Source organism: Alosa alosa, chromosome 24 (genome assembly GCF_017589495.1).
Source record: "Alosa alosa isolate M-15738 ecotype Scorff River chromosome 24, AALO_Geno_1.1, whole genome shotgun sequence".
Taxonomy (NCBI): Eukaryota; Metazoa; Chordata; class Actinopteri; order Clupeiformes; family Clupeidae; genus Alosa; species Alosa alosa.
In genome coordinates, this window is record NC_063212.1 from 8,698,196 (window position 1) to 8,723,634 (window position 25,439).

A 25,439-nucleotide genomic window follows, 5' to 3' on the forward strand; every position below is an offset into this window, starting at 1 on the left:
CAGTGATGTACCCCCTGTGAAATATTTTTTCAGTCAAGAACCTTCTAACCAGCGCAAAGCATTTTTAGTTGAGAAAAAAAAGACTTAAAACAGAGCGCTGTGACATCAGTGTCTAATTTATTAAACTTTGGAACCATGACTCCATCCATAAACTTCAACCACGACTCCATCGTTTGAGTTTTGACAGTGATAGACAGGTGATGGCGGGTTTCCTGACATATTTCTTAAGTAATTGTTTTTAAGGTATTTTGGCATGGATCTACTTTTTAAATCTATGCATATTTTAACCGCTGTTTTTAGGGCATTTGCACTATCTTTTATTTATAAGGATTTATTCTGGTCATTGTAAGTGCCACACACACATATTATAGCCTATTGTTTGTTTGTTTTTTCAGCAGAATCTAGGCTATCCAGATCTACCATCATTTCATGTATTAGTACTAGCATTGATTTTATTTTTATTTTTAAAAAATTAAAATATAAAAGGCATATTATAAAAAAATATTTATTTTGATATGTATCTCACCACAGCAAGCTAGCTCTTCATGCATTTCATGTGTGTGTAGGGCAGACTGTCCTGAATCTGGCAATATCATTCATTGCCATGGTGGAGGAATTCTCTAGGGCTGAGCAATTTACTGACATATGTGGTGTGTGCCTTACAGAAGTAAGTGCCATTTTTTTTATTTAGTGATTTAATTACCTTTCTGCGCTCCATATCTGTGACAAAAACTGATCTGACCTGACTTGACCCGAGTTTACGTGTTATAGCCTGTGTGTGCCTATCTGCACTCATGTTTCTCTACAACTTTTTACTGCATTGCCATGAACAAAGTAAAGGCAAAAAAGGTGTTTCCCGAAAAAAATGGGATGCAATATGAGCCTTGAATTGGATGCCAGGAATTTGGTAGGATCTCAAAACGAAAATTCTGTGCCAAAGAGAAACACACAATAGCGTTGGATTATAAACATGCTTTGCTACAAAAACAGAAAAAAAAACGTGAGGTAAGTCGAGCTATATGAAGTTATTATTTGCTGTCACTTCATCTGTTTTATAACCCAGAAGGATGTACTTGGTATCAATAGCTCCGTGTCTCCTCTTTCATCTGACATGCGTGTCATAGCTAGGCTATCTATCCGACACAGGTCAAGTCATTCAAACGAGAGTAAGGGGTGTGCAGCATTGGTTTTTGTACATTAAGTTATTATTTTGTAGTCACTTCGTCTGTTTTTAAGCCAGAAGGATCAACATACTTGCTATCAATGGATAGCCCTGTGTCTCCTCTTTCATCTGATATGCTTGCCATAGGCCTATCTATGCGTTTACGGGTTCGCGAGTAATTCAAACGAGAGTAATGGGTGCGCAGGAGAACGCAGAGAAGTAAAGCCTAATATGGTGCAATTTAATTTCATGATTTTTATTTTCATACTTTAACGTACAGACAAGTTGGAAAAGCCCCACTTCTGCTCTGTCACGCAATAAAGGTGTCATCTCGCTGCGATGAACAGTTGCGGAGCAATGTAACAGGGTGTGTTTTTTAAGGGTTAAAATCTCACGTAGGCCTACCCCCTGGAGTGCCTTCACGTACCCCCAGGGGTAGGCTACGCACAGGGGCGTCGCTAGCTATTTAAAACATTCTGGGCTAGAGCCCAGAAGTTAGAGACCTTTTTGTCCGGGGGTTTCTCCCCTGAGAGATTTTGAAAATCGGGCTGATGAACATGCAATTTTAACCTACTTTGAGAATGAAAAGGAAGGCCAATTGTAATGACTCACGTCACGGCATTCTGAGTATTTTGATGTTTAAAGACCGTGTAAGGAGAACGTCTCTTCTGCCAAAGTGCACCACATACAACACCCAAAATATGACATTAAAATAGCCTGTAGAATAAACATCGTCATGCACCTCTGTCAAGTGCACAGGTGTGAGCGTTCGTCTCGGGATAAACATTTGGACGTCATCCCCTTTAATTAATGGGCGGGTGCCTTGAAAGCAATGCATTTGGGTTGTGTAGGCCATCACGAACTTTTGCCCAAAGAAAAAGTTCCATTCTGTCAAAATCAAGCCCAACATGCATTGCTTGGAAACCCCCTCAAACGAGGTCAGGTTTACCATATTTAGCCTACTGCGCATGTGATTCAATAGTAAATCACGATATATGGAAACTGAGCTGATCGAAATGTCCTCCTGGGTTGCGGGAGATAACACACTGTGAGTTTCCACTTCTTGTCCCTGCTCTGCCCTTTTTTTCCTCTAAAGAAACTTCTAATATCCATTTGTCCTTCTGTACGCTTATTTCGCTAAGGCTAGTAGAAGCACGAAACAGCAATGCGTAATAGCGTTTGAATTTGCAACAAATGATTCTAAACCTGCCCAGATCACGCATACCCCCATTTGAGAACCACTGTTTTAGAGCACTTGAAACTTTTGAAGGGGACTTGGATAATAAAACATTGCAGCTATCATCCCCTCCTGTTGGTGTCAGTATAGGGTCACAAATATGTTCTCTCCTATGGCACTGTAGACGAAGAAACTCATTTTGTCCAATCAAATTTTGGGAAGAAAGATCAGAAGTGTCAGACCAGAGCAGAGAATGTTGACTACTCTGGAAGGCTAGGCTACCCGTTTACGTTATGAACATTCACGTGAGGGTAGGCTAGTTCAAATTATGGGATCTGCAGTAGGTTCATTTACAAGGGAGGTTTGTACTTCAGTCTAAATCATAGGTCTATACGATTTCTAGGGTGCTCATGTCAACAGTGCAACATTTCACTAAATTAAAATGTTGCATTACGCTTCAGCAGCGTATAACGTGTAGTTAACATAATGTCTGTGTAGTCTTGTGGAATCTTAATTTGATTAGGTAGGAGGCTAACATGCTCTCTACGGGTAACATTACCTTTGTGCTAGCTACCTAAGGTCTGCTTCGTCTTTGCCCTGCATATTGTTTAATCTCTAAGGGCTAAATAATGTCTCTGTCGGAGTCGGAGGAGAATACCCCGCTATTGAAAGGCGACGTCGACAGGTGAGCGTTTTATCGATTAGCTAGCTACCTTGTTGTCTAACTCCAAAGATAAGTTAGCCATGGCTAACGCAACAGTGCACTCTAACCTGACCTTTTCGGCCAGCTGACACTGCTGTAAATCGGTAACTTTTGAGATGTTTAGGTCGTGTGACCATAATGCATTATTAACTTAACTTTGTGCGAGTAAAGACTCAAGACCGCAAGAATTTGGCTACCTTCAGAGTAACTGCACACTATGTTTGTTTCTTGTGGATAGATAATATTGGTAGAAAACGCTGAAGTAGCCAGGCGATGCAAAGATTGATTCAGGTGACTGAGCTGTTTACAAACATTCATCCTCTCTGTCTGTAGTGATGATGACGCGTACAAGAACAGGTGGAGGTCCATTCGGGTCATGTACTTCACCATGTTTCTCAGCAGTGTTGGTATGTGTCACTTTCACCTCTGCCATAAACCAAATGTCATGAATCCCGATGCCGATTTATCCATCTGGTAAACTAAGGGGTATTTGGAGACCCATTATCGTGGCTTTCAATACACTTTAAACCTAACTTATAAAAACGTACATTTTGAGTTAGTTCTATTAGTCACATTAAGTAGACCTACATGACATAAAACAATTTTATAGGTGAGTTATGTTTAGATAGTACTGAACATGTTTTTATTGTATTGTTATGCATTGAAATAAAAAAATACTTATTTATTTCTAGGTTTCACTATTGTGATTACATCTATATGGCCTTTTCTGCAAAAGGTAAGAGAAAGAAACCAAAACAACTATCTGGTATATCATTGTTAGAGTTCCACCAGAACATTCATTCTAAGAAATTGTGGCTTAATTTTGACTCAGAGATTTGAATGTTGAAGCAGAAGTAAAAGTTTTGTTTAGACAAAATAAAATAAAAAAGGAACTGAAAGTCTCTTCCTCAGTAGAAACATAAAGAATTGGCTACTAGACTGCCTTCATGTTGCAGTCATTCACCTGACAAAATCAAAGACTGCATTCACTGGAGTGAGAGTGTGAATGCTATGGTGCTTCTGTTTACTGCTTGAGGGAAAATGCAAGAAAATGAATGAACAGAGGAGTAAAACATTCACACAGATCAACAGCCTCAACTGAACAGATAAAATGGGGAAGTAGGAGTTAGAGGTATAAATACCACTCCTCTGTGTATATCCCAGTTAAGCTAACTGTCTAACTGTATGAAGAGTAACTTGTCTTTCTCCATTTCTGTCTCCCCAGATTGATGTCTCCGCAGATGGCAGTTTTCTTGGCTGGGTGGTGGCGGCCTACAGCCTGGGTCAGATGGTGGCCTCCCCCCTTTTTGGCCTCTGGTCGAATCACAGGCCCCGCAGAGAGCCGCTGGTCTGCTCCATATTAATTAACGTCTCGGCTAACATATACTACGCGTACTTGTACCTGCCCACCTCCGAGAACAAATTCCATATGCTCATGGCTCGAGCATTTGTGGGCTTCGGGGCAGGTTGGTTGATCAGTAGTTTTTATTAGCATTCTTCAGTCCTAAAATGATGTAGATAATCTGTATGCTTTACAGCATAAAATGATATGATGTAATACAGGATGGACTGTGTGGATTCCTTGTAGGTAATGTGGCGGTGGTGAGGGCATACGTCGCTGGAGCCACGTCACTGAAGGAGAGGACAAGTGCCATGGCCAACATGAGTGCCTGCCAGGCTCTGGGCTTCATCCTTGGCCCAGGTTTGTACATGTGGAATTATGGGTAGCGGATTTGAACACAAGATGGAAATGGTCTATGTTGGGTGAAGGGTTTGGTACCTGCCTGGTGTTACCTTTACTGAATCTGTAATGCCTTGTTTGCAACAACTACAACATTTGAATAAAGCTGCAAAAAATAATTAATTTTATACACCTAGAACATTTTTAACACCCCCCTCTTCACCTTCCTCTCCCCTCCTAAAGTATGAACATATGACAGTGGATAGTAAACATATATTAAACACACTGAATCAAACTGAAACATGGAACAAACAATGTAAACACTTCTGCTATTGGGAATTGGGAATTTGTATAGACAGAATTTGGTCATTAGATGCCATGTCTGCCATTCACCTGATGGCATACTTGTGTGTGAGAAGAGGTGTAGGATTAACAAAGACATTAAGCATGGGTAAATTATCTGTACATTTACAGGGTCACCTGCAGGCCATTTATAAGGACCTACTATCTGACCCACAACTCCACTGTCTCTTACTTGGGAAGATCCCAAACTCTTCTGATTCAAAACGATGGGTGCATTCCATAGCACACCGCCAAATGTCACCATAATTATTTAAGTTCTTACCAGGGATACGATTCTGATTTATCGAATTAAAACCCGCACCTGGCATAACACATGCAGGTTTAAATCTAAATGCTGTATTGAATTGGCCATAATAACTTTAGCTTTTGAGCCAGACATAACGTTACACCCAGGCATAAGCTCAGCTGGTGCACTCCGCTCCTGATACGCATTAAATTACCGAAATTTGACACCGTTTGATTTCATTTGAAACCGTGCTCGGTAATAAAGACGTAATTCAGTCGGTACCCAACCCCAATGTTTATTCTCTCATATTATTCTATTTGAGCCTAATACAGTGCTCCTCTGCTAGCTACCTATGACGTAGTCAGACTGGATGCTTTTTTTCCAAAATCTTTTCCAGCTTAATTCTCTAGTCTGACAGTATTGGTTAAGTTTAAGATGGTATCAACCATAGTCGGTGTGTATGCAGTGTTACCACTGGTTCTAGATATCTAATGGAAGATGACATTTTTCTCTCTGGGTTGTGGGCGCAGCTCTGCAAGCAGGTCTATCAGTGATTGGCGAGACCGGCTGGTCTTTGGACCTCATTCGCTTGGAGTTTAACATGTACACCGCTCCAGCCCTGCTAGCAGCGTGCTTTGGCATCATCAACATCCTTCTGGTCATCCTGGTGCTGAGGTGAGATGCAGCCTGTCCCTTTAAACTGTTTTTGGTATTGCACTTATGTTGTTTATAATATTGATTCAATAGATTTGACAGTCATAGCAGCCACTTACTTACTCCTTTGGCATTTAACTAATGGGACCCTAATTTAAATGCCGGGCAAAGTCTAACTTAAGCTAATTCAATAACTAGGCAACATGTATTTGCTAATTTAATGCATCAAGTAAGATCCTAAGCATAACCATGGGTTGGTCAGCTACATGCTTTCACATGCCAGCTCTCACATGCCAGCTCTCACATGCTCTCTACATGCCACATGCCATGTTCATGCACGAGACACTTTGCCCATTAACTGACTTTGCGCTTTTCCTGGAATTTGAGACTTATTATCACTTCCTCATTTAAGTGGCCCTGTGGTCATCGTCTTTTAGCATACTTTACGAAAACAACACTCTACAAGAATGTGCCTTCTTTTGAAGTATGCTTGTGTCAGGCAACTGTATTTGGTATCATCTTCAAATTAATTTTGATGGTATGTGGTCATGAAGGAGAGATCAACACGTGTTCAGTCAGGATATGTACTATGCAGTTCTGTGTTCTGGGTAGGGACGCACAACCAAAAAAATGAAGGGAAACCTTTTTACAGCATGTCATTGCTGAGTTACCGGTATTATCGCCAGAAAACACCAGTTAGCAGGCTTCTAGCAATGTTACGGCTGGTGGTGTTTGCAAGGCCTTCTGGGTAACTAGCTCACTCACAAGTTTTAGAGCAAAATACCATAGTGCTGCTTTAATGTTTTACACATTGTTGGCTGATTTCCCTACTTGTCATTGCTTTTATTTTTTCTAATAGAGAACATCGTGTTGATGACCACGGAAGGCACATACGATCAATCAACTACATCTCAGAGGGTAAAACTGAAAGTCAATATATTTTTTGTAGAGGTTACAAACTTATACAATGTCTTTCTGGACAGAGCATGATTTGTCTCAGCAACACAATCTATTAAGCTGATGATGCACAAGGCAACTTTTTGATCAAAGTTGCTTGTGGTTCTGACATGTTCTCATTCCCAAGAACTTCAATCATCAGTAGCCAGATTTTTATGATGATCCAATTAGAACACATGGAACTGGTTGAACATTGAACATTGCTCAAAAGGTTGCCCCATGGCAACTCCTTTAGGGAGTTATTCTGAGATGTGTTCGACTGAGTGGTGCTTTACAAAACATAGATGTTAATTATCATTCAAAAAGTATAACATCGTGTAGGTTGTCATTGCATTTCAGAAAAGGACATACAAACATTATTTTTGAGCAGATATTTGTATCCCAATTACTTACAATATAGGTAAATCCTTCATTTACCTAGCATGTTGGTGCTTGCAGGGTATGATATTGGTGTTTGTTGTCAGGGACTAATTAGTGCATTCATCATGGAATTTTGTCTTTACCTTTCTGTCCCCTGGTACCTCAGAACGGGTGACCGTTCCTTTAGATGTTGAGGGGGACATTGACCAGATCGCTGTGGTGACCTCCAATATCCTGTTCTTCATCATCCTCTTCATCTTCGCCGTATTTGAAACGTATGTCCTGTGATGTCAAATCTCATATTTATTATTTAAAAGTGAAATTATTTAAGAAAGTAACAAGTCTTAACAACAACATAAATCAACATGAGCGTGGTGGATTCTTATTGCAACATTTTTCTCTTTGTGTTTCTTGTGTCTGTCTCCATCTGTAGTATATCTACACCTTTGTCGATGGACATGTTTGCATGGACCAGGAGACAGGCAGTTTTGTATAATGGAATTATACTGGCCTGCATTGGTTTTGAGTCCATCCTGGTCTTCCTCGCAGTGAAGGTCATCTCTCAGAGGTACGTGGGATTGAGGAAAGGGATCAAACATTTGGTTACTGTAACTGTGAGATGGCTGAGCTAAGCTGCAACTTCCGCATGGTAGCTGTGCAGCTGCCTCACATAGAATGAATAACTCTCGAAGGACGTTCTACATGTTGAGACTAGATAAGATAAGATACTAAGAGTGATGTTTGTTGGAACAATTCTTTTTTTAATCTAGAAAAACACCCATGAAACTTCAGCTTCTTCTCTGTGAATTGGTAATGTTAATAGAATGAAAAGCATGCTGTATTTAACTTAGGAAAACTGTGGCTTCCTCTTTCTGTAAATTGGTAACAAAACCAGGTGTTGTGTGGTAATAGAAGGAACAGCATGATGTATTTATCTTACCCATGGGGTTATGGTGTCAGGTGTCAGGTGAAGTCTTGGAAATTGGTCTTCATTAAAAGTCTATGTACTATGCTGGCTAAATCAGTGTCATTAATTTAACCTGTATCCATCTGTATTCTTGAAAGGGTTGGGGATCGGCCAGTACTTCTGGGAGGTCTGGCCATCATCTTCTGTGGCTTCTTTATCCTCCTTCCCTGGGGCAACCAGTACCCCAAGATCCAGTGGGCAGGTAGGCAGCACAAGACTCATTCCCACCACTACTCAGTTTCTTACATCCTCCCCACTGACTAGTACACATGGTCCTTGGTCTTGGTCACCCGTTAACATGTTTGTGTCTCTGGTGTGCCTTCCTTGTCTCCTAGTTTTTGAAACTATGTTTGTCACATGAGAATCTTGAAGGTGACACAGCCGTGTTTGTGTCTCCATTAGCTTTGGAATGCCCTGTCAGAGATTAGGGCCATCAGTTGGTCAGTTTGTTACAGAATGTCTGTTGCAATTTTGCGATCATCTTTTCGCATTGTTTTATGTTGTGATGTCTTTCATGACAACATGGCTATTTTCAGTACTCTGTTGTTGCAATGATTGCTATAATATCTGTTAAGATGAAATTCTGAGGGTACAACTCCAGCAGTGTAAAGGGAGATATTTTTACATAACAGATATTTTTCTGTATATTAACATTAGTCCAAATCTAGTTGGATACAAGATTGAAACTTAATATCCCTTTCATAGGGAAAACATAATATCCCTTTTATAGGCTTTTTTTTGTTGATATTTTGATATCCTCCTTTTATACCATTATAAAACTATATTCTCAATAGATTGTTTTCTCTATTCACACAATTTTGATCTCTCCAAATCACCAGCATCACCTTAACATATTAAAAACCTGTACTCTAAAACTCCATCTCTTCACACACAGACATTCACAACAGCAGCCGTACCCAGCAGGCAATTGCCACCACAGTGTTTGCGCCCAACGCCACCGTGGAGCCCACGGGCTGCCCGGCCGACCAGTCCTGGTGCCTGTACACGCCCGCCATCCACCTGGCCCAGTACATCATCTCCAACTTCCTCATCGGAGTCGGCTTCTCGGCCTGCAACGTCATGTCTTACACACTCTACTCAAAGATACTGGGGCCTAAGCCACAGGTACTGCACACACACGGCACCCCTCCCTCTATTCCAAAATGTACACATTGTTGGGCATTCAGGTGTTCATGGGAAATCCATTTCCATGGAGTACAGATAATCCAAAACAAACACACCATTGTCCCAGAAGCATACAAACTGACTGAACTATAAAATAAAACAGTCAGCCCATGTACATTGTAGAGCTTAAACCCTTAGATAAATATTTCAACACATCAATATAATCACCATAAATTATTTGAATTGGTTAACTGTACGTTGGCTACCTTGCATATGACTTTGACTTGCATATGAAGTTGTATTTGACTGATGTTTGAAATCTGTATTTGACTGATGTTACGTTGTGACAATGATGTGACTGCATCTGTGCATATGTATATAACTCTCTGTGTGTGTGTGTGTGTGTGTGTGTGTGTGTGTGTGTGTGTAGGGTGTGTACATGGGCTGGCTGACGGCGTCGGGGAGCGGTGCTCGGACCCTGGGCCCGGTGTTCGTGTCTCAGGTGTACACGCTGTTGGGGCCCAGATGGGCCTTCAGCCTCATATGCGGCATCGTGATGGCCGCTACCCTGCTGCTGGTCGGCATGTACAAGCGCCTCATCGCCTTCTCCATCCGTCACGGACGCTTACAGGAGTGACGCGGCAGGAAAGGATGGATGGAGGGCGAGTGAGAGAAACTGATGGATGGATGGAGTTGACATGAATGGATAGAAACCTGGATGAGACTTTTAAAAAAAAAAAAAACAAAAAAAAAACATTTTAAAACACTTGAGTGTGAGTTGGTTTTAATGTTGTGGGACCTCTACTGTATGTTTTGTTATGCTACTTTGACTTCTATGTTTGAAGCCAGAGAATGTTGCTATTACTGAAGACACACTAACCAAGTATCTGGAAAGTAGCATTGACAGCTGCACATTCCCAATGGGTGGTTCCAACCTGATATTAAGCTGGGTTAAGCTGGGTTAACTGTTTGACCAATGAAATCTGCCCAGATTACTGACGGATTTTGACTATTATCAAGCAGACAACACTCTGTTCTTTGACTAGTGGCAATTCACCCATGAACATGCTAGATAAGAATTCATACATACACATTTTTATGATAAAACAATGTAACTACTCTGCTTGGCTCCTAAAAAGCCAAGGCTAAACGAGTGAGTTGAGTTTGAAAGCTTTGAATTCTGGATCCTCTGTAATGACTAATATCTCTCACTGTAAAACCGATGATTGATTATATGATGGTTAACTTATTCTCAGCTCTGCTTGTACTCACTAACACGTCTGTTACGGCTCCCACACACAGTTGCGTGCAGTGCAGTGCTGCATACGCATCCCATCCACTATACATGGGCTTAAGTCATCTGTTGCCGAACTGAATTGTGGGTCTGTTGCGTCACGTTGCTCCCGCCGCTTGCATCGAAAAGTTACAATTTTGCTGCACCGAGGAACAACAGAAGGCACCAGCCAATCAAGTTATGGTTATACTTTGAATAGCTACCGTCGGGAACGCAACTGTGTGTGGGAGCCGTAATTGTGCATGTGCATTGTATGTGATTTATTTTTATTATTTTTTTTATAATATTTAATTACAAGGTGCTAATATGGCCAAGTTGTGCATATTTGCAAAAATAATGGTTGCAAATGATCTCCTGAGGCTCTACTTTATTTGAACAGAGTTTGTACCGTATTTTCAGACAAGCAAACAATTCTAAAGTAGTACTTTAAATAATACAATTTTATTGAATTTCCAAAAGACTCAATTTTAAAACACTGGTAACAAACTTGGTGACGAATGTATTAATTGGGTGGAATGGGTCATTACTATAATAGCACTGGATATTTATTGTGTGTATTAAAACACTTACCATGGTCACTGTTTTTGCCAGAATTTTGTGCACACAGGTGGAATAGATTGTGTGTTTAACTGAGCAAGTTTACATTGGAGTATCCTGATGACGAATAATAAAATATGTCATCCCTGAATTCAAGGTTAAAAGGCACATATCTGCCTAGAGCACACACACTCGGGGAATGGGTTAGACACGCCAAGTCAGATGAACTGAAAAACAAACAAATATTGGGAAGAGATGTAGATTCTCCTGAACCGAATTCGGAGAAAACGGCTGCACTGATCCAGAGCATGGACTTGGGTGTTATCGCTCCCGGTGACTCTCTGAAGTATCCTGTTATGCACAAGTGAGGTTTATGTAACGCTCGGCTTCTTCCTGTGTGCTTTTCGGCTCCTCTTCTTGGCTGACCTTCTGGTGGCCGCGTGTGTCGCTTGACTAGGGCCTCCGCTCTTCCCCTTCAGTTGCGGCCTCCTGCGTGGGTTATATAAAAACATGTCCCTTACTAACATGCTTGAAAAGGCGTCTGACTGCTGGTTGACCAGTGTTGACCCCACTACTTCCCCTTTTTGGGTTTCTGTAGGCCCGATAGTTGCTGAGTATTGGTTCACTTTTCATTTCTTTGTGCTTCTTGTTTTTGTGGCAGTGCTTGGTGTCTATTTTGGTGTTGGTGTACCATAGTTTGAGATATACTCGGACTAAGAGTGCATCATTCATTACTTGACAGGAATGTTTTTACCTGTGTGTGTCTATGTTTCTGTGGCTCTGTGTGTGTGTCACCGTTTATCAGGGCAGGTTCTATGTCGCTATATGTGTGTGTGTGTGTGTATTACAGTTCGCCGGAGCATGCTCCGTGTTTCTCTCTGTGTGTGTGTGTGTGTGTGTGTGTGTGTGTGTTCTTCTTACAGTTTGCTGGGGCACGCTCTGTGTTTGTGCTGCAGGCTACCACAGTTGAAACACCCTGTTTGACCTCGCCCACAAGGATGATCTGGGAGGGCACAGCGACTACAAGAGGTGCAGTGTTGCCAAGCTGAGACAGACAGACAGACAAAGACAGAAGAATACCAAAGTAAATACAGTAGAGTTTGATTAAAGCTTCTTGATGTTATGTTTAAGGATTCCACTCTAGAGGGTACCCCCATCGGAGGCCGTGATAGTTGGCCGATTAATTGTAAACTTACACGGCTTCACACACTTTCCACAGTCAGCACAGTGCCTCCATTCTCTTCCGTCCTGTAAGAACAAGCCTCTTGTTCAAGGAAATCATTATGGAAAGCCCCCAGTGAGACACCAACAAAAGACATGGAAATCGGCACCTGAGACATTACATCACATTATCCATTTAAAGACTTTTATGGATTTACAATTTCATCCGTAATTGTTCGTCCCTTTTAATCCAGTATAATCTAACATAAGTATGCTTTAGAACTGTTTGGCTACTTACCTTTGAGGGGCACACGTTGCACTCAGAGCAGTGCTTGTTTTCTGCCGACACATAACGCTCACAGAGAGCACAGAATCTGATTGGGGGAGAGGATCCAGAGAGTTTTAAACCAACTTAGATGGCTGCTCAGTTTTAAACCAAATTTGATGGCTGCTAATGGTCACTCGCTGAGTAGCCCCAGAGGAGAGGAGCGTCACCAGAACACAACAGATCTGAGAGTGGAAATGACACTATAATTGTGTTAAAACTGTTCAACCGAGTGCTATGAGATCATTTTTCAAACAACACACTCATATGCTTATTGGTTATGATTACCACCACCATGGATCACACTGTGATTGCTTCAGCAGTGCTAACTGCACTAATCCAGTGCCCTGTGTCTGTTTGGACTTCATGTGCGCCACTCACATCACATCAGTGGTGACCAGCACTCTTCCTCGATATCGACTCTTCTGCAGCAGAGTCAACATTAACCTCACTGACTGTGTTCCAATTTGCATACTTCTGTACTTACGATACCTTATATAAGTGCACAAGCCAGTACACTTGTGCACTCATATTGGGTATTGTGAGTACAGAAATACGCAAATTGGAACACAACCACTGTCCTCCCGCTAATACCCTGACCGCTAAATGACCGCAGGTCTCCAGAGGAAGGGCTGGGGCTCTTGACCTACCAAAACTATGTTAAGGCAGCAAAGGTTGAGTATTATGCTCAGCTTATCAACAATAATGCTCATAGGCCAAAAGTTTTATTTAATACCATTAACTCTATTATAAATCCTGCCTCTGCGTCATCTACTCTTGCCCCTTCAACAGAAATCTGTGAGAAGTTCCTCAACTTCTTCATCGATAAAATTGACAAAATAAAATCTCAAATTTCACCTCCAGATTCGGATCCCTCAGTGATAGAACGTTCACCTAGCTGCCTCCAACAGTTTCAGGCTATATCTTCCTCCCAGCTTTCTAAGGTGGTCTCCCATATAAAATCTACATCCTGCCACTTAGATGTTTTACCTGCACGCCTTTTTAAAGAAATTTTTACCATCATCTGCCCTCTTGTATTGGCCATAATTAATCACTCACTAACCAATGGAGTGGTCCCCTCAGGTTTTAAAACGTTACAATTGTGCAACCTTTACTTAAGAAACCTAACCTTGAGCCCAGTGACCTGAAGAATTATAGGCCTATTTATAAATTTCCTTTTCTGTCAAAGATACTAGAAAAGGTTGTCCTCTCTCAGGTTTCTTCTTATCTGAGTGAGTTCAATATATGTGATAAATTCCAATCAGGTTTTAGATCTCTGCACAGCACTGAATCGGCCTTGCTTACAGTCCAAAACGACATTCTCTTAGCAGTTGATTCTGGATCTTGCGCCCTCTTGATCTGAGTGCAGCATTTGACACCATTGACCACAACATCCTATTAAAACGCTTGGAGGATGAAGTTGGTCTCCAGGGTTCTGTTTTGCAATGGTTCTCTTCTTATCTTAGTGATAGATCATTTTCAGTTAGTTTAGGCAATTTCTCCTCTTCATCTGCCCTTATAAAGTGTGGTGTTCCTCAGGGTTCCATTTTGGGCCCTCTTTTATTCTCTCTTTATATGCTACCCCTTGGCTCAATTTTTAAAAAGTATAACATTCAGTATCACTGCTATGCAGATGACACTCAGTTTTACCTGCCTGTTAACACTAATGGCATTTGTTCCTTGGAGAATATTTTTAACTGTCTCAGCGACATCAAATGCTGGATGGCAAGACATTTTCTTCAACTGAACGAAAGTAAAACTGATATAATTATTTTTGGCCCTCCAAGTGATGTTTCTATCTTGAAAAATGCACTAGGACCTCTCTCTGCAAACTGCCACAGTGAAGTAAAGAATCTTGGGGTTTTCTTTGACTCCTCTTTACATTTTAATAAGTAAATAGTGTGGTCAAAGGCAGCTTTTTCCAGTTAAGAACCATTGCAAAACTGAAGCCCTTTTTGTCCTTTTCCGATCTTGAAACTCTTATACATGCTTTCATAACATCTAGACTAGATTATTGTAATTCACTATATGCAGGCCTGACCCACTCCACTCTCAACAGACTTCAGCTAGTTCAAAATGCAGCAGCTAGATTATTAAGTGGCTCTAAGAAACGTGAGCATATAACTCCTGTGTTGGCTAAGCTGCACTGGTTACCTGTGGAGCACAGAGTTAAGTTTTTAAAATTTTACTTCTTCAAAGCCCTCAGTGGTTTGGCACCTAGTTACATAGGTGACCTACTAATTCCTTACAGCACTCCAAGATCACTTAGGTCTTCATCTCAGAATCTTCTCTATATCCCCAAAACACGCCTTAAAACTAAGGGTGATAGAGCCTTCTCTGTTGTTGCCCCCCAACTCTGGAATAGTCTACCTGTACATATTAAGTCCTCTCCAACCATTGACTGCTTTAAGTCTAACTTAAAGACTTTCATTTTTCCCAAGCTTTTAATCTACCTTAATACCCACCCCCCACACACACACACACACACACTCTTTATTCTTTATTTTATTTTTGACCAATTTGTTTATTATTTCAATTATGTATTTATTTTCCCCCATGTTATGTTATTATTGTTGTTGTACCATTGTCATTGTTTTATGTTTGTTTGTAAGCACTTTGGTTCAACTCAGTTGTTTTAAAATGTGCTATAGAAATAAAGTTGACTTGACTTGACTTGACTTGTGTTCAGTCTGGCGAGAGGCTGACAGTAATTCTGTTGGGCAGGTTTGCAGGGCGAAGGCAGCACCTTGGGTCAATTACATTGCTTTTAAGTGTGCTATGCGTGAATTGACTTTACCTGTAGCCCTCCTGCTCAGGTAGGACAATATACCGGGCGGGCAGGTTTGTGAAGAGTCGCACGGGAGACTGCTTTCGACCAGTCTTTCCATGTTTATACAGGGCGTGGTTATCGTAGTCCACCTACGGGAGAAGAAAAGAGTAAAGTAGGGATATGGACTGACCTCTGCAGGCTAATTTGGATGTCCATTCCTCTAGTATTGCTGTTCCCCAACTTTTCTTTCTTAATATGACACTGGACACTGACACTGACACCAGAATGAAGAAACTACCTGAAACCACTGATTGAACAGGTACTGTGTTATTTATAAATGTTTGATTTCAGTGTCCCTACAAACCAACTGGCCATCTCACTAGAGCCCTTGATGTACCGGTAGTATGTTTTTGTGTAATACCTGGTAGTCCAGCATTGTGAATGAGGAGAAACACTCAACGATTCGTGGCTCAAAAAAGTAGGGGAAGATCCACACCATGGGCATCTCTGCTTGGCTATTCACTGCAGGGATGGATTAATGGATATTAATTAATGAATACACAGACACATAGACACACACACACAGACAGACAGATACAGACACACAAACACACACAGAAATACACTACCTGCCACAATACCTACCAAAACACTGCAAGATCTAACAGGAATCACTGTTAAATGACCTCTAAGCTACATTTCTTGGAATGTATCAATGCAACGTATTACTGAAGTATGTGTACAGAGTGTACAGTGTTATCTGGCCCTGGGCTCTAAAATCATTGGGAAATGTTCTGCTTCGTGCGTCTGGATCAGCTAAATGAAAACACTTCCTACAAAAGAGGGATGATGGGATACATCTGGGAAAATATCTACCACTATAAATTATATCAAGTGTTCATGGCTAATGTTATTACCCTAACAGAGGTGTAAAAGTCCGGCTTCAGAAAGTAGAAGTACTACTATGTATCGGTTCTACCGGTGCACTTAACACAGGTGATTTCACTAATTAACACATTTACCTGGCTTAGTAATTGTGCCAATTAGAATCAGCTAGTTTATTGAATGGTTGGAGCAAATAAGTGGCAGGACTTTTTATTTTCTGAAGACGGAATTTTACACCTCTGTTATTACCACAGTGGAATTCAAAGATCAAGAATGATCTTCCATGATCTGTATCGATATGTAAGAACGTTTATGTAAGAAAGTGATTTTAATATGAAATATTTCTAAAAGAAGTAAAGGACTATATTTCTCCTGCAGTGCTACAGTATGTAGTGCGCTCAATTCCCGCCGTACCCTGCTGCTCTTTCCAGGTGTCTGAGATCTGTCTGAAGCTGTGGGCCAGAGGTTTCACCAGACCACCAAACGGAGGATCCGTCACCATGACGACCTTACTCCCTTCCTCTTCTCGTAGGAAATCACGGAACACCCCGGCCGGCTCCTGATCAAGTTCACAAACTCATCAATCTCTGAGATAACATGAGGTAATATTATTTTGATGATTATTTTCTAAAACTGTGTGGGAGGCATTTCTTACATTTCCACCAAAGAAGTGATGATTGAACATGTTGTAATGGCAGAACTCATCCTGGCCGTAGAATTGGGAGTATCTGGCAGAGGTACAAAAAATGTGTGTGAAGCACAAGAACGCATAATGGATGAATTCACTTGAGGTGTGGCTGTTGTCTCACTGCCTCTGCAGGTCTAAATTTGCAGGCATAATGCACACACACAAACACACACACAAACACACACACACACACACACACACCTGGGTAAAGTCCAAATCCAAGGTGACTAACTCTGTCTGAGATAATCAAGAGCATAGCTGGCATTACAGAGCAATCTACTCTGGCCACACCAACGCAAATCATGCCCGATAATGATAATAATTAGGTTGGTGGGTTTACATCCATACAGTGCAGGAATCGAGAAAAGCCTCTTGTGAATATATTCATTGTATCTTTAGGAGCATGTAGGAGCATGCACGCGCATGCACACACACACACACACACACACACACACACACACACACACACACACACGAGCATGCTATGAGCAACAGGCTTGAGCTTGCTTAAGGGCAGCACACCCCTTCCTCTCCTGCAAAAACCAGACCAGTCTGTGCAGAGACGGAAGAGAAGGAACAGCACTGCCGACTCACACAAACACACTCTCCAGAGAAGGTACAGTACCAGTGCATTGAACAAAGATGTTTTCCTTGCTTTTCTGAAAAGCTGCCATTGGCAACAAACAATGCTTTGGTGGGATCCAATGTAAGCACTGTTTAAACAAACTAATTATGCTCCAAGGAGTGCAATGCAAGAGGACTTTGAATGTTTGTCCCAGTTTCATTACGACTGTAACGGTTAGAATTTTAGAATGTTTTTCAATTGCCCAACTGAGCTGAAGTAGTTTAAGAATGCCAAACAACCTGTTAGGCAGACAATGTTGTAGCAAAGTGCTCTTGTGATCTTGAAAAACTGTTGAAAAACTCCTGCAATAACATCTATATGGAAGTGAAAAATATGTTGCACAAAAGTTTGGACGCGGGAGTCTATGTTAATCAGTAAAGTTAAGACTAGATCAGACATTAAGTGTGACTTAACATGGCTTCTCTTGGTTTCTCTGTCATATATTGTGCCACTTGGAATGAAATAAATCTTGGCTTGGTTTCATGTAAATCTGTTTTAGTCACGGTTTGTACATCTCTGTGATAAACAAAGATAGGACACAGACACAGCACTCTCTACAGCCATGGAGGAGAAATTACAGCCTGGCAGCTTTGTCCTGGGTCCTCAGGACTTGACTGTGGGTCCAGCTGTCCAACCTTACCCACGCTCCCCCAAACTGCTCCGCAAGACTGCACACTCGTCAATACCCCTCACACAGGTGAGATGTACTAGAGAGAAGAGATACATTTCTATGCCGAACCTGACATACATGTTTCCTACTTTCACATTACTATGCTACAGCACAAGCCTGTTCATCATGTTATACTGTATGACTTTTGGCTCAGGATCAGTATTTGTCAACAGCAAAAGGACAAATCCAGGCAACTAGTGCAGAGTAGAGAGACAATAAAACATTTAGGTTAGCTCCATATAGTTAATAAAAACACTGCTTAACTTCATTTAATAATAATAATAATAATAATAATAATAATAATAATAATAATAAATCAATATTTTAATTTCTCTACTGCCTTTATTTCTACACACACATATTAGCCTACTTTATTCAAAGAGTGCCTCTCTCAAGTTTGTCATATTGATCTATTTATTTGTCATATATAATCTCTATATAGCAGCACACTCTCTCCACAGGAGCAACTGTCTAAGCACCTGGAGCAACTGAAGGCCGAGGAGGCCAGGACAGAGGCTCACCTTCAGTCCTTAAAGAAACGGAGAAGCAACTTGTCTGTGAGCGCACCATTTGTTTTTTAAGATGATAGATCTTTGGGTCAAAACAACAGTTTCCTAACAACTCCTTTCACACACCCACACTTCCATACCCCTTATCTCATCATCTTATCTATTTCTTGTTTGACTTGACTCTTTTCAACATCACCACACACACACACACTCCATCCCTGTCTATCTCTTGTTTGACTGTACTGACTGCATTTTTTTCCCCTTCATTTTTGTATTCCTGATGTGGTGCAGAAAAGTGTGGAGGTGATGAAGCAGAAGGTGAAGGAGCGCTTCGACGTGATGCGGGCCGCCCTGCAACGAGACGAGCGGGCCGTCCGCGACTCCCTGGAACTGGACCGCCGGGAGACCACCGCCAAGCTCAACCAGGTCCTGAAAGACTGGCAGCAGCACCTGAGCGCCGTCCAGAGGAGCATCCGCTGCACTGGGAACGCGCTGGCACAGAAGAGTGGTGTGGTCAATTCAACGGTAAGATGAGTCCTGGCATTCTTGGATCAGTGATATAACAGGCGTGAGCAGTGCATCTGTGGAATGCAAGCCTTGATGGTGCCTAGAACGCAGTCAAATGGAATGATTGATTTTGAAAGATGCCTCAGATCATAATCAGAATGTGGTTTTGTCATTTAATCTTCGTTTGTCTTTGTTATTTGTACTCACAACTAAATTTTAATCCCATGCACTGCATTTAGTACTGATGGTATTAAAAATGCAACATTCAAAACTGTAATTATATTTCTTGAATTAACTCTCTTTCAGGATCCAATAGAAGAAGTGAGGTAAAATATATATTTTTTTTAGTTTTCTAAAGGCTGTTTTCCCCAAAGGTATGCTATATTTCACATTTTATTATTTGACTTTCACCATTTCATTTAATATTCTAGTTGCCATAAGAAACCAGATGCTGCTGAGGCGAGTATAAGACTGAATGAGGAGAGGTTCCAGAACCTTCTCAGGAAACTTCAGCAAATCTCCAGAGACCTGCAGGCTCAGTTAAAGAGGAAGACCTTCCTGCTCGGTGAGAAGATCGAGGGAGTCTCTGCTCCTTGCTGAAGTCTTTCCACTTCAGTGACATGGCATCTCATGAGATATAAAAGATCCTAAAAATCCTAACCTTTGCATTATATTATGAAAATAAATGCTGGATGACTCACCGAGTACCTTATCTCTTACTCACAGATTCATCAAATGTAGTGATTGACAGGGAGACCAGCCATACACAGATCGCCATCACAGGAGAAGGGCGGAGCCTGTGCATTTCCAGTGAGGCCTGTGACCCTCAGCGCCAGTTGCACCCCCTGCAGTTCGACCAGGTGTACTGCGCCCTGGCCACCTCGGCCATAACCACCGGGCAGCACTACTGGGAGGTGGATGTGCGCTGCTGCTCTGCCTGGGCGGTGGGTGTGACCTATGGCAGCCTGCACAGGAAAGGGCAGGACAAAAGCGCCAAGCTGGGGCGCAACAGGATGTCCTGGTGCGTCGAGCTCCGCGACGGACGCCTAAGTGCCTGGCACAACGACCGGCACGTGGCCCCAACAGGCATCCGCGGGCGCGACCAGCCCGCCACAGTGGGTGTGCATGTGAACTACGAAAAGGGTCGTGTGGTGTTTTACGATGCGGACGGTATGGAGCTGCTGCAGGAGTTCTCTGCCGCCCTAACACCTGTGTTCGACCGCATGCACCACCAGTTTGTCGATCCCCTCTACCCCGCCGTGCGCTTCCTAAGACCACAGGATGGATTTGCTAGGTCCAGTCACATGGAGATCCCTGACCTCCAAAATTGACGTATATCAAAATGACTTAAAGACACAAAGTTTTTTTTAACCTTAATATAACATTTTAAAAGTCTTTTTATGTATATATTTGTTGTGCCTTTTTTGTCTTTATTTTGCTAGGAAAGTGAGAGGCTGACTGGTTATTTGTCCACATTCATCAGCTAGCTAGTTGGCAAATAAACCATCTAAGCAGCAGTAGGAATGGTTCTTTGTTAACTGATTCAAGATAAATGTTAACGTGGGTGGGAGGAAAGACACAATTTACTTGTTTTATTGGTGAAAAGGGTCCTCATCTGTAGATATGATTTTTAAAATGATTAACCACAACTTCATCATTTAAAGCAAATTATTTTGCGGACCCCTTGGCTATGGGTTGCAGAACCTAAGGGGTCCTTGGACACCACTTTGAGAACCACTGGTCTAATACACTGGAAAACTGTAACAGATATTTTTATAGTTTCTATCCATAAATAAACAAAGTATTAGCCTGACATGGCCAGACTCAGTTCTATTCAGTATTTGAGTCTGGTACTGCTTCATTTGGATGTGATTATGGGGTGTGTTTCAACTGATACAGAGGAAAATTGCCTCTGCACACAATTGGATAGACTTAACCAATCAGAGCAATGAAAAATGTGAATCCTATGGGGAGAACAGCCAAAGCATGCTCCTTCACGACAAACTAAACGCCTTCATAGTTATTGCGCTGTCAATATTTTGTGCAAGACATAGCGATAGCGAAATCTAATCCTCTAGCTTCTCTAGCAAGAGCCTTTTTGATGTAAACTAAATCAACTGAAGCATTCTCAAGTAATGTGAATGACTAGGCACTGTTGTTCATCTTTCCACCATCATAGAAAGCCTGCTCAGACGATTTGATTGGTGCGCACAGATCTCGTACGGGCATAGAGGTTTCTCAATGAAACAAGTCCAGACCGAATTTCCCAACCTCATCTTTTGTGGGTTAAATTCGGGCTGGCTTCCAGGCTTTTTCATTGTACTCATTTCATGCACTCAACTCAGATTAGCCCCAAACAGTATGCTGTTAATGGCTTGAAGCATGCTAGTGAGTGGCTAGTGGGCGACGGTAGTGTAGTAGTTAAGGAACTGGGCTAGCATGCAGTAGCCTGAAAAGTTGTGTTTTCAATACCCAGCTTGCATCATTGTACCCTTGAGCAAGGCATTTAACTCTGAGTTGTTCCAGAGACAATGGGCCTTGTAATACAACATATGTAAGTCGCTTTGGATAAAAGCGTCTGCTAAATGCAACTGTAATGTAAATATAACTGTAGTGAAAGAGTAATATAAATCATTTTATTTACCTGAAATCAATATCCAACAGCAGGCTTCTCATGGCCTCTGAAGTCCCTTCTGCATTCCTTAGTTTGATCAGCTCATGAAGGCTATGATGCAAGAGTAAAATCTTTGAATGATTAATAGCACCATTACTGGTGTCAAAAACCTCCAAGAAATGTATTTACCTTGCACACACATACATACAGATAATATTGTAGGAAATACTGGATTCTTGGGTGTAGCAAAACTGTAACATCAGTGTAAGCAGCTCACCGAGGTGTTCCAACACACAGAACTTTCCGGAAGCCCAGTGTGGACAGCATGTCCAGGAGGAAGTGGCAGCTGCGGTCAGCAAACAGGTACTGCGCATTACTCTTCTTGTTCTCCAAGGGACACAGCAACAGGCTAGGCCTCCTGAGACGGGCCACTGTGATGTCATCAGAAAGCGCCGAATGGCTGCTGTGCTCATCCCAATCTCTTGGTAGAAGCAAAACCTGACAGTCCACACAGAACCTTCGCTGGTCCAGGGGGAGTGAGACAAATTCTCTGAATCTGAGAAAAAAAAAAATCACAAAGCAAACAGAACATTGAATTTCAGGAAGTTATATAAAAAGACATTGGACAAGCATAACGCTACACCCTGGCTTGTAACCGGAGGGTTGCCGGTTCGAACCCTGACCAGTAGGCACGGCTGAAGTGCCCTTGAGCAAGACACCTAACCCCTCACTGCTCCCAGAGCGCCGCTGTTGTTGCAGGCAGCTCACTGCGCCGGGATTAGTGTGTGCTTCACCTCAATGTGTGTTTACTGTGTGCTGAGTGTGTTTCATTAATTCACAGATTGGGATAAATACAGAGACCAAATTTCCCTCACGGGATCAAAAGAGTATACTTATACTATACTTATACAATGTGTTCCAAAATAAATCCTCACTCTGTGTGTGGTCCAAAAAGTGGTTGCTGAACAACATTATTCAGATAGTACAACTTCTTTGTTCCTTTGTACAGGACACCAGCAATAATACTGCCACAGGCTCCAACCCCTGTAAAACAATGTGAAGGACAGGTACCTGGAAATGTACTCTGAATGACTAAAGGGAGGCTTCTTTGAGCGATTCTCCTCTTCTCTGGCCTTCACCCTTGCCTCTGACACCTGTAAAACACATCAAGGTACTTTTACAACGTACTGCTGGTAGCCTGATATGTAATGGTACAACCTGCTAATGGTAATGATATGACAATTATGTGCACAAATACACAGGTTTTCAACACACACACTTGCATACAATATACACTTATGTGATATACAAGGGCACATAAATAGTATGTCCCTTCAGTCTTCAGGTTAATGAATGCCAGTGATCCTTTATAAGGTGAAAAATGGTGGACAAGTCAGTTTCTCATTTAGCTGACAAAGTTTATCCATTACCATACTTAAACTTTCGACTACAACAACACTAACAGCAACATTTACCTTTTCATCCTCCCACTGAAAAAAATTACAGTCTTTTCTGTCACGACACGCAGAGCACGCATAAAATCGTCTGCCATTCTCTTCCCCCTTGTTGACTTTTTCAAACAACAGGGTTGGACCTGAAAGACAGTTTCATTCCACAGTTATGACTAATTTTTATCACAGCATCTGGTGGTATTACCTTATTTAAACCCAAATATCATTTAGTCTTTCCACAAACAAAACTTGCGCACAGCACACAAGACTGTCATCAGCTGTTATTTTAAACCTGTACGTTACCATGCGGGCATGATGGTGCTATTTTGTCGCTTCCTTGGTGAAAGACGACGTCTATTCCATAGCCATCTTCGGAATCATTTGATGTTGCTTTCGCATGCATTTTCACTCAATCATTTAAGTCCTCATGGGATTAATAAAAGCATTTTGCAGAACCAAAACATTACACCCATGCTCAACAGTGGGCTGCCATTTTGAAAACTGTGTCGCGATTTGATGACGTATTAACGTTTCGGTTTTTTATTTATAGTAGCCTATTTTCACAAAATTTTGTTTCAGATGAGCATCTTGCCTGAGCTATAATATTATTCTGATATAGTATAAATGTTTAAATTGTAAATTTATCTCTACTGCAATTCTATTTTTTTCACTGAATTTACTGATCACTATTTCACATAGGCCTAAACGCTAGGTGGCATAAAGATAGCCTACTCATTGTCATTCAATAAATCTGTCTGAGCTTGATGTGGTTCAGGCTAGTTAAAATGTATTATGAAATAATCAAATAGCTGAGTGAAATTATAAATGGAACTATAAAGGTTAATATATCCTATCGTCTTGGTTATAAAATATCATCTGATCATTTTCTTTCATTGATGAGGGATTTGGCCTAGGCCTATTTGCCAAAAATCAGATCCAGACTTCAGAATCAGATTTTGTAAATTCTTTATAAATCTAGGTAGGCTAGTCTAACGGGTTTTCCAATGAGTATAGTCAACAGAAAGCACAATTAATAACTTTATGTGAATTTAGCCCTAGCATAGGCTACTCAATAAAATGCATTTAATCTTCACACTGGTAATCCACATAGGCCTAATATGATTAGATAGTGTAGGTCTAACAGGATTTGCTCAAACAGCAATAAGCACCTGGGGTGTCTCTGACCCTTATTACCAGACCTGGAGCAATCCGTTAATCTAGACTCAGACATAAATGACTTAGCCTTGGCTTAATATGTAGGCTATATATTTTTTAGGAGGGCATGTTCATGGTTTAGAATGAAGCCTAACCCTCCTTATGGCTCCTCATACGGTCATTCGAAGCGTTTGTTTACGTTGTCGTAATTAGAATCTGTAGTATTTCATGGTGCTACTCTGAGCGATGTTTGATAGACAACAACTACATTTCCCAAAATTCATTATAACGTGGTCGAAACGCAGTGGGGCTGTCAGAGGCGCTATTTATCACCTGGCTCGAGAGATGCTGCTGAGGCAGAGGCGCGAGAGGGCTCAGTGCGACTGCACGCCCACACCCAGTGCAGGCACGCGAACGAACAGCTCACTGTCAACCTTCCACGATTAAGAACATATTCTCACGTTTGTCACTGGCACTGTCCTTGCTTTTGGAGAAAGATATCAGACTTATTTTTGCGCGGTAAGCTTCATAGTTTAGGCTACGACGAGGACCAGGGTCGCTCGGGCGTCTTCGGCTCGCGGGGCATCTTCATGCGTTACTAGCGCTTGTGCCCTATCAGGTGAATGAGGATACAACACACCACATCTGATCAGCAACAAAGACAGACGTTACAATGAGCACTGGTAAGCCAAACCGTATCTTCGCTCGTATTCGTTTCGTTTTTGCGCATTTACGTGTTGCCAATTAGCTGTAGAGCACATTCTGCTTAATAATAACAAATGGGAGGCGACACTCTCCGAGATTATAGACATATGTTTAATATGACACTAAGGAAAGGTAGTGTAGTGATATCATCTGTGTAGACTACCTGTG

At 41.6% G+C, this 25,439-nt stretch overlaps 4 protein-coding genes across 5 annotated transcripts in view; 3 read left to right on the top strand and 1 right to left on the bottom strand.

Moving 5' to 3' along the window:
* The first annotated feature begins 2,479 nt into the window (after positions 1-2,479).
* mfsd8 (major facilitator superfamily domain containing 8) lies at positions 2,480-11,244 on the top strand. Its single transcript, XM_048236272.1, has 12 exons — positions 2,480-3,024; positions 3,376-3,449; positions 3,735-3,778; positions 4,268-4,508; positions 4,631-4,744; positions 5,843-5,987; positions 6,826-6,884; positions 7,450-7,558; positions 7,717-7,851; positions 8,349-8,452; positions 9,146-9,375; positions 9,806-11,244. Exons 1-12 carry the CDS (start codon positions 2,969-2,971, stop codon positions 10,010-10,012), a joined length of 1,518 nt encoding a protein of 505 aa, XP_048092229.1. The 5' UTR covers positions 2,480-2,968; the 3' UTR covers positions 10,013-11,244.
* zcchc4 (zinc finger, CCHC domain containing 4) lies at positions 11,092-23,910 on the bottom strand. Of its 2 annotated transcripts, XM_048236273.1 has the most exons (13): positions 23,715-23,910; positions 23,436-23,554; positions 23,032-23,114; positions 22,238-22,516; positions 21,991-22,071; positions 17,003-17,075; positions 16,762-16,906; positions 15,884-15,984; positions 15,490-15,611; positions 12,666-12,741; positions 12,403-12,454; positions 12,128-12,251; positions 11,092-11,695 (listed from the first exon to the last, which is right to left on the bottom strand). In XM_048236273.1, exons 1-13 carry the CDS (start codon positions 23,812-23,814, stop codon positions 11,578-11,580), a joined length of 1,473 nt encoding a protein of 490 aa, XP_048092230.1. In that variant the 5' UTR covers positions 23,815-23,910; the 3' UTR covers positions 11,092-11,577. The 2 variants fall into 2 exon arrangements, with proteins under 2 accessions (XP_048092230.1, XP_048092231.1); XM_048236274.1 differs by lacking the exon at positions 11,092-11,695 and having other exon boundaries at positions 12,127-12,251; positions 12,403-12,537.
* si:dkey-219e21.4 (E3 ubiquitin-protein ligase TRIM39) lies at positions 17,572-21,159 on the top strand. Its single transcript, XM_048236276.1, has 7 exons — positions 17,572-17,651; positions 18,192-18,357; positions 18,792-18,887; positions 19,131-19,364; positions 19,653-19,672; positions 19,778-19,911; positions 20,073-21,159. The coding sequence occupies exons 2-7, from the start codon at positions 18,223-18,225 to the stop codon at positions 20,675-20,677; spliced, it is 1,224 nt and encodes a 407-aa protein (XP_048092233.1). The 5' UTR covers positions 17,572-17,651; positions 18,192-18,222; the 3' UTR covers positions 20,678-21,159.
* A 1,017-nt stretch (positions 23,911-24,927) lies between the features above and the next one.
* The window catches only part of ablim2 (actin binding LIM protein family, member 2), a 75,804-nt gene continuing 75,292 nt past the window's right edge, over positions 24,928-25,439 (top strand). Inside the window, exon 1 of the mRNA XM_048236261.1 lies at positions 24,928-25,249. Within this exon, the coding sequence (XP_048092218.1) occupies positions 25,240-25,249 (10 nt within the window). The 5' untranslated portion in view covers positions 24,928-25,239. The remainder of the gene's footprint in view (positions 25,250-25,439) is intronic.

Coding starts and splice junctions, on each gene's coding strand:
- si:dkey-219e21.4 (XM_048236276.1), top strand. CDS start 18,223: ATGGAGGAGAAATTACAGCCTGGCAGCTTTGTCCTGGGTCCTCAGGAC. Junction 19,365..19,652: donor GTGGTGTGGTCAATTCAACG/GTAAGATGAGTC, acceptor ACTCTCTTTCAG/GATCCAATAGAAGAAGTGAG. Junction 19,912..20,072: donor GAGGAAGACCTTCCTGCTCG/GTGAGAAGATCG, acceptor TCTTACTCACAG/ATTCATCAAATGTAGTGATT.
- mfsd8 (XM_048236272.1), top strand. CDS start 2,969: ATGTCTCTGTCGGAGTCGGAGGAGAATACCCCGCTATTGAAAGGCGAC. Junction 4,509..4,630: donor ATTTGTGGGCTTCGGGGCAG/GTTGGTTGATCA, acceptor GATTCCTTGTAG/GTAATGTGGCGGTGGTGAGG. Junction 7,559..7,716: donor ATCTTCGCCGTATTTGAAAC/GTATGTCCTGTG, acceptor CTCCATCTGTAG/TATATCTACACCTTTGTCGA.
- zcchc4 (XM_048236273.1), bottom strand. CDS start 23,814: ATGCATGCGAAAGCAACATCAAATGATTCCGAAGATGGCTATGGAATA. Junction 23,555..23,714: donor AGCACCATCATGCCCGCATG/GTAACGTACAGG, acceptor ACTGTCTTTCAG/GTCCAACCCTGTTGTTTGAA. Junction 15,985..16,761: donor CACCTGGAAAGAGCAGCAGG/GTACGGCGGGAA, acceptor CCATCCCTGCAG/TGAATAGCCAAGCAGAGATG.